Genomic DNA, 8,313 nt, shown 5'->3' on the forward strand with positions numbered 1-8,313 from the left:
GGAGTGGGACGGACAGGATTTAGATTTCTACTCTGGCCCGGGATCGGGACGGGACACAATTTTTTTCTGTGGGAGTGGGACGGGACAGGAGTGAAAATCCACTCCTGTGTCAGTCTCTAATTGAAATTTTAGAGAGGAATGTCTTTTTTTTTTTTTTTTCCCAGGTGGACGGTAACAGCACCACCCTTAGCATGAGCATTCACTTCAAGCTGCTGAAACGTCTGGTAGAGGAGCCAAGCTTCAGTCAGATCCTCATCCCGCTGCAGTCCGTCCTCATCCCGACACTGCCCTCTACTGGCGGGGCGAACACACAGCATGACGCCTTCCCCGGACACTGGGCCTACCTGGACGGCTTTGAAGACGCTGTAAGTGTGTGGTGTGTGTGGGAGGAGGGGGTGGGGGTGAAATCTTTATTGAAAAAAAAAATTTCAGGTCTGGACAACTTTAGAAAAAACATTTGTATCCATCTGTCTAATAAATATAGAAGCTGTGTATTAATGTACGCAGGAGAAGAGCTGGTTGCACCTTAAATGTTTAAAGTTGGGTTTGGTGATGCCAGGTGGAGATTTTGGCCTCCCTGCAGAAGCCTAAGAAGATCAGTCTGAAGGGCTCCGATGGCCAGAGTTACACCATGATGTGTAAACCTAAAGACGATCTAAGAAAAGACTGCAGGCTGATGGAGTTTAACTGTCTCATCAACAAGGTGTGTGTCTGAAATATAGGCGCTGTCTCTAGCAACGTGCTAAGATGTAACAATCCTCCCGTCATCTCTGTTCACTCGGTGTGTAGTGCCTTCGTAAAGATGCAGAGTCGAGGCGAAGGGAGCTCCACATCCGCACCTACGCTGTGATTCCACTCAACGAGGAGTGCGGCATCATCGAGTGGGTCAACAACACTGCTGGGCTGCGACACATCCTCACCAAACTGTACAAAGAGCGAGGTGGGATGGAAAATGACTGTTGCTCAAAAGCAATCTTTGTAAAACCGAAAAATTCAGTGGAAGTTATTAGAGTTTTATGTGTTAAATCAGTACAGAGATGAGCATAATTTGATTTCCTTTTGGGATTACTAAATTATTATTGAATAGAATAATAGTGAAGCTGAAGGAAAATTCTTTAGTTTTAAATCCAAGAAATTAGGTGGAGATTTATTTGATTTAGAAGACACCATTGTCAGTAGAAACCTTATGCTTAATTTGATCTCAGTATTATCACTAAACCTGCTGTTTGAAAGCCCAGGTTACACTCGTTGCGTCCAAATTTTTTTTATCTCCGATACAATGTTTTTTTTTTGTCACACTGACTGCAGTGTGTATAGATGGGACCCGACTACACAGGGTGAGCAGATCCCGATCTGTGTGTGTATATATATATATATATATATATATATATATATATATATATATATATTATTTTCACTTTTCTATCTGTGCCCCAAAAATTAAAACGGTTTTTCACATTTCACTGGAAGAGATTATGAAATGTTATTTAAAAAAACAACCAGCACGGTTACAAACCGAAGCTCCATTAAGCGGCGCTCTCCTCTACTGCCCCTCGTTTTTGCAAGGCTCAATGAGGTTCTCTACTTTATCGGTTTTCCCTCCTGATCTTGGGTAAAGTCCATTCATCCATCTTCTTCCACTTATCCTGGGTCGGGTCGCAGGGGTAGCAACTTCAGTAGGGAGGCTCTGGCGTCCCTCTCCCCAGCCACTTGGGCCAGCTCCTCAGGGGGAATCCCAAGGCGCTCCCAAGCCAGCTGAGAAACATAGTCCCTCCAGCATGTCCTGGGTCTCCCCCTGGGCCTCCTCCCGGTGGGACATTCTGGAATACATCATCAGGGAGGCGTCCAGGAGGCATCCTAACCAGATGGCCCGAGCCACCTCAACTGGCTCCTTCCAACGTGAAGGAGCAGCAGCTCTACTGAGTCCTCTACGGATGACTGAGCTCCTCACTCTATCTCTAAGGGAGAGCCGAGATACACTACTGAGAAAACAAATTTTGGCTGCTTGTAACTGGGATCTCGTTCTTTCAGTCATGACCCAAAGCTGATGACCAAAGATGAGAGAAGAAACGTAGATTGACTGGTAAATTGAGAGCTTTGCCTTTTGGCCCAGCTCTCTCTTTACCACAACAGACCGGTACAGGGCACGCTGCACAGCAGACGCCGCACCAATCCGCCTATCGATCTCCCGCTCCATCTTCCCCTCATTCGTGAACAAGACCCCAAGATACTTAAACTCCTAAAGTAGGGGCAGTACATCCTCCACAACCCGGAGAAGGCTCTCTACCCTTTTCCAGCTCAAGATCATGGTCTCGGATTTGGGGGCATTGATCCTCATCACGGCCGCTTTGCACACGGTCCAAGTCTGCCCCGCCTGCTTTGTATGCAGCTCCAAACCTGACTGTTTTCTCTTAAGACAGAGATTTTATTTTGTATTATTTATTATTATTTAATCACTTCTCTCTTTCTGTCAGATCCATGAAATTGAATTGCTGCTTAGTCCGACTAAAATAGACCTGAGGTCCATCTCTACACAAGCCCCCTTACAGAAAATCGTAATGGGTGTGATCATCCCCATTGATTTTCAATGCATAAATGCCATGAACTTGTAAGATGTGATTTTCAGTGGTTTCAGACACAAAAATCTAATTCCATAAGTTCTTGGTTTAAGAGTGTAGGTCTGCTGTTTCCATTAGCATTTTAGCAGACACAGACAAACATGCTCTTCTCTAAAAAGGCTAAAAAGCAAACTGTATTCCAGAAAACTAACCATAGACACGATCTCCTCTGTGAAACATGGTGGTGGCTGCATCATGCCTTGTTTTGGATTCTAACATCTAAAAATGTTTGAAAACCTGAGAAAAGTGTGCAAGTTCAATTGCTTAGAGTTTTGTAGCCTGAAATCATTGAGGATTCTAATGTATTTGTCCAGGTGTCCACCTGTCTGGTAAAGAGCTGAGGAAGCTGATTTTACCCAAAACAGCTCCCTTTGATGAAAAGCTCAGAATCCACAAGGAGGTGCTGTGTGCCCGGCATCCGCCCGTCTTTTATGAGTGGTTCCTCCGAACGTTTCCCGACCCTGAATCCTGGTACGCTGCAATTTTTACAGCATGTGAATAGAAGACAATCGATGTCTGAAACCAATATGGAGGATGAAATTATAACTTGTACTTGTTCTCATTTTTCGGTGTCTTTATCCAGGTACAGCAGTCGCTCTGCGTACTGCCGCTCCACTGCTGTGATGTCCATGGTCGGCTACATCTTGGGACTTGGTGATCGTCATGGAGAAAATATCCTCTTTGACTCTTTTACTGGCGAATGTGTCCACGTGGACTTTAACTGCCTCTTTAACAAGGTTAGTCCCACAGGTTGAATGCAAATTCTTGAATTGAGCCAAAAAAAAGAGCATTAAAAATTAGATGCAGGTATACATCGCATTGCAAATATACTTTTCCAGCATTTATTATTTGTCATTACACTGTCACAAGTACAGAACAACGAAATGAAGTCTCTGCATTAAACCGAACCCCTTGGAGCAGTGTGGCTCACAACACTGCTGCACTGCTGTGGGTTAAGGGACCCAGATTGGCAGTTCGTGGGAGTGGGGCTTGAACTCAGAACCTCAAGATTCAAAGCGCAATGCCCTAACCACTAGACGCCACTCCCCAAAGCAGGACTTGGCATGAAGGGTCTTACCTGGCAGCTCATGAACCCAGCCTTCCTGTTTGCAGGACGGGTGACTTGCACAACCATCTGATAAAATAGGCAGTATTTTGTTGTGATGTGAAACAATATGGGACATGTAAAACGCTTGAAAATATCTGCAATAAACTATTTGCGTTGTTTTCTTTTTTCATTGCACGTCCCTTTAAATTTTATTATATATGATGTTTTATCCACTAGGGGGAGACATTTGACGTTCCAGAGGTAGTACCATTCCGACTAACCCAAAACATGGTCCATGCTATGGGGCCTATGGGTACTGAGGGCTTGTTTAGGCAAGCCTGTGAAGTCACACTGAGACTGATGAGAGACCAGAGAGAGCCACTCATGAGGTAGGCACAGTTTTAAACACTTTTTTTCTCTGATCACATCTAGAAATAAAGCTTTCATCACTCATTCATTTGTTGTATTTTACACCTTCAGCGTGCTGAAGACTTTTCTTCATGACCCGCTGGTTGAGTGGAGCAAACCATCCAAAGGGCTTGTGAAAACCCAGGCCAATGAGACAGGGGAGATAGTTAATGAAAAGGTACAAGACTATAAAAACGATTTGTTTCTGTGATTAAAGCATTTGACTTATACTCGATCTCTCTCTGCCAGGCCAAAACACACGTGTGTGAAATTGAGCAACGTCTCCAAGGGGTGATAAAGAGCCGGAATAAAGTACTTGGTCTCCCTCTGTCAATAGAGGGACATGTGCACTACCTCATCCAGGAAGCCACTGATGACAAATTGCTCTGCCAGATGTATTTGGGTTGGGGTCCATACCTGTAAAAGGGAAGATGCATGTTAAGTTCATTATTTAAGCACCTTTTTGATATATGGAGGGGAAGGGGTTCTAAAGTTAATATTGTTATATGAAAATTCAAGTTTTTCAAAAAGATGTTATACATTTGTATTTCCTGCTCTGTATTGTTTGTAATAAAAGAGTTTACTGTTGGTTACTGTGATCCATTGTCTTTTAATCTTTTAACCCTGCTTAGTACCTCTAGTGCTCCTCGGACTGTCAGCATAATGAGCTAATCCTTGATTCTCTCTTGCTCAAGCTCCACCTTTCAAGGACTTTATTGCATGTAATAATTTGTTGGGTTTTTTTTTTTTTTTACAAGGCTGCCATTTTTTGTTGTGCTGTCATGGATTCAAATACTCAAAAAGTCGCTGTATTTTTCATTATGGTATTTCTACTTGTTAACTCATGGTTGCTTCTTCAGCTTACCTTAAGATAGACAGCTTTAATTTAGTCTTATTGAACAACTATTTACGGGTATAATTGCTTCATTTTTTAAAAGGGAGGTTAATGATGAAGGGGGATTTTGTTTTGTTAATTTATTATATGGTTTCAATGTGTTACTTTATACAGAAGAATGCAAAGATTTATGGTGGATTATGCTTTTATTGTGTATTGTACTAACCGGAAGAGTGATTTAATCCTTTACGTCACTGAATTAAATTAAGTCTTTCGTTATATTTAAATCAATGTTAACTATTTGGCGCATGCTGATGTCCTTATTACAGCATTTCGACGCATTTATTTAAAATAATCCTGGAAAATAGTTTAAAAAGCGCATCCTTCAAATTAAAAGCCCGACATTAAAAGGCGGTAAGTGGATTTTCATTTTCAGAGCGTCGTTTATTTACCTACCTTTATTTAAAGGTATACATCGTGGTAGCCAGGCGGGTTAAAGGCGATGTTTGAGCCAGCTGGTTGTTTTCGGTCATCTCTTGGTTTCTTGTAACCGGGGGTCTCCGTGGTCCTGCTGCCTCCCCGGAGAACACGGCCGACCTTGAGGACTCCGTCATGGACCTGACGCGGCTGGCCGTGGATGCTGGTCAGTTCATCAACAGGGCTGTTCAGGTAAATCAAGCAAGAAATGTTTCCAAAACGGGCTTGTTTGCTAAATAAATGCGGGTTTCGCGTTGTTTTAAATGTTGTCACATTACTCCAGTACACCGGAGAGATTCTCGGCCACACGGGCAGGACTGAGCTGGACCCCGAGCTGGAGACGCTCCTGGCCCGAGCAGACGCCACCAAGACTTGGACGGACTCGATCATCTCTCAGACTGAGGTTTTACTTCAACCCAGTCTTGGTGAGGGAGAGAAAAATAACAGACTCATCTGTACATATCTGTGATGTGTCCAATATTTGAACTTAAGACAGCTTTAAATGAATCCTCTAGTATTGGGGTGTAGAAATTATTGTTTCTATTAGGAGAATAGGTTGTCTGCTTGCATACCCATTCCAAACTACATACCTGAAAACCAGACCAAATAAAAAAATATCTATCCTCTTGCATGGTAGCAGTGAGTCTGCAGCCCTTCTCCATCAGTTAGGGACAGCTGCAGATTTAAAGGTGAAACAGATTTACTGAGATGTGCAATCAAATATATCTCCAAGTTTACAAGAAAAAATATGAAATGCTATAATAAAATTCAACATATAATTTTGTTTTTTTGTAGTTCAACGAGACTCAGAAATAGCTGCAACCCAGAGACCGCCAGACTCACAGGACAGAGACTTAAAATGAAAGTATAAGAAACCTAATTAAAGCACAAATAATACAAACCAGTGTATGAATGATTTTTGAAATATAAGGTTCAATAAATAGACTTTGGCTGTCAATGACATATGGGACAAATTTCTAAATTTGATTTTGCTCCTTATGAAGGAGGATAATCACTGATGCAGCTTGAAGGGAAGCCATGCATGGATGGATTGATGGAAGTGAGGTTGTGTCCATACTAGGGATGCATGATATATTGATGTTGGCATTGGTATCAACTGTTACTCGTCCTTTTTTTTATACATTCATGTTTTTGAGCCCTTTATAAAATAATGCACTAAAGGCAGGCATCTGTCTATAACTATAAATACCACAAATGTATTGTGGTACTCTTGTGTTCTCAACAATAGTCAAGCATTCAAAAAATATATGTTTGAGCCCATTTTTGGAAAATACAAACCCTATTGAAAGTGTTCGGGTTGAGTAGCTGTAGATCTATCAGCCACTATCCTTAGAGCATCACCACCAACTTTTATCACAAAGTTACACCCTTGAGTTGTACCCCACTTCCCTACACAAATCCATCATAGGGCAATACAGAGACAAACAGCCATAAACACATTCACTCTGGCCTAGGGAAATATGGAGTAAGTTTCTGGATTGTTGGGGAAAAAACGGATTACCTGCAGTGCTGGAACAGCTCCCTGACCTTATGCCCTTCCCAGGTGGATGTCAGGTCTCACCAGACTTTCCTCTGGGTTCAGAGCCTTTAGCTGCTCTCTCTATTTAAAGCCTGCTGTCTTATTTGAAATCATAAAAATAAACACAGAATAAAGTTGATGTTGTTGTTTTTTATTGTTTTGACAGGGGTTTTCTAATGTCTGCTGGAATATTAACCTTTTTTAGTTTGTTTTTGTTTCATTTTCTAAAATCATAAGTCCAATTGTAATCCTGTGTTCAATAGAAATTAAAATGAGCGTGGTCCTGCTATAGCTGCAGGTAGAGCGCATAACCCATGCTGAATTTTTCTCCCCTCTCTTCTAACCCACTTTCCTGTCTCCATACTAGGGCTGCAAACGAATACGGTAATTATTTTGCAAATCGATTAATCTGTTGATTTTTTATTTTGTTTGGAAAGCGTCCTGTCTGGCGATGTGGCAATAAGAATAATTGTCTTGATGCCAAAAAGAGCCCAACAGATTTTGCTTTCACAAGTGGAGCAGTACAGCTATCCCCATAATGTTCCACTTGATTAATGCATATAAATGACTTTATTATAAATAATGCAGGGACTTTAACAGATTATATGGACACTGCAATGAAAGTAGAACAGGAAACATCCTTCCCAGATTTCTTTACTTGTTCCAAACTCTTCCAATCTCCATTCCTAACAAACTATTTGAGGAATGGGACAAAACCATGACAAGATTTATATGGCAAGGTAAAAAACCCCGCATTCGACTCAAAACTCTCCAATTAACAAAAGGAAAGGGGGGCTGGGGCTTACCCTGTTTAAAAAATTACTTTATTTCAGCTCAAATCAGAACTTTGTTGTACTGGTGTGATCCCAAATATGATGCCCAGTGGAAAAACATTGAATGTAACCTATTACCAAATATCCCAATGCAAGCTTTATTAGCAGATGAAAAACGACTGGATCAAATCAAACAGGTGAAGAATCCCAGGGTAAATTCTGTTTTGAGCACCTGGAAGGATGTGCTTAAAACACACAAACTTAAGAGAAACATAAAAATTTTAAATTGGTTTGCTTACAATACAAATTTCATGCCTAATAATACAGATTCAAGATTTAAATTATGGATTCAGAAAGACCTGAAAATGTTCTACCAAATTGTAAAACAAAATCACATGGAAAGTTTTGAAATGATAAAAGAAACATTTGGCCTGGAGAATCAAGATTTCTATAGGTACTTACAGATAAGAAATTACTACAATGTAGAAATCAAACAGAATGATCACAACCCATTGATAGATCTCTTCATTAAAGCACTCATACTCGTCGTCTCCCGCTTTATCCGGAACCGGGTCGCGGGGGCAGCAGACTAAGCAGAGACTCCCAGACTTCCC

At 41.4% G+C, this 8,313-nt stretch overlaps 2 protein-coding genes across 3 annotated transcripts in view; both read left to right on the forward strand.

Moving 5' to 3' along the window:
• Nucleotides 1–4,787, forward strand: part of atr (ATR serine/threonine kinase) — a 28,896-nt gene extending 24,109 nt beyond the window's left edge. Inside the window, exons 41-48 of one of the 2 annotated variants that reach the window (XM_015375294.1) lie at nucleotides 165–365; nucleotides 560–703; nucleotides 790–940; nucleotides 2,933–3,089; nucleotides 3,202–3,355; nucleotides 3,904–4,055; nucleotides 4,147–4,252; nucleotides 4,324–4,787. In XM_015375294.1, the coding sequence (XP_015230780.1) occupies nucleotides 165–365; nucleotides 560–703; nucleotides 790–940; nucleotides 2,933–3,089; nucleotides 3,202–3,355; nucleotides 3,904–4,055; nucleotides 4,147–4,252; nucleotides 4,324–4,497 (1,239 nt within the window). In that variant the 3' untranslated portion in view covers nucleotides 4,498–4,787. The remainder of the gene's footprint in view (nucleotides 1–164; nucleotides 366–559; nucleotides 704–789; nucleotides 941–2,932; nucleotides 3,090–3,201; nucleotides 3,356–3,903; nucleotides 4,056–4,146; nucleotides 4,253–4,323) is intronic. The other variant, XM_015375293.1, reaches the window with a different exon arrangement.
• A 397-nt stretch (nucleotides 4,788–5,184) lies between these two features.
• LOC107085103 (endophilin-B1-like) overlaps nucleotides 5,185–8,313 on the forward strand; it is a 14,595-nt gene continuing 11,466 nt past the window's right edge. Inside the window, exons 1-2 of the mRNA XM_015375260.1 lie at nucleotides 5,185–5,578; nucleotides 5,670–5,811. Coding sequence (XP_015230746.1) covers nucleotides 5,522–5,578; nucleotides 5,670–5,811 — 199 coding nt within the window. The 5' untranslated portion in view covers nucleotides 5,185–5,521. The remainder of the gene's footprint in view (nucleotides 5,579–5,669; nucleotides 5,812–8,313) is intronic.

Source organism: Cyprinodon variegatus, unplaced genomic scaffold (genome assembly GCF_000732505.1).
Source record: "Cyprinodon variegatus isolate N-32 unplaced genomic scaffold, C_variegatus-1.0 Scaffold116, whole genome shotgun sequence".
Classification (NCBI taxonomy): domain Eukaryota; kingdom Metazoa; phylum Chordata; class Actinopteri; order Cyprinodontiformes; family Cyprinodontidae; genus Cyprinodon; species Cyprinodon variegatus.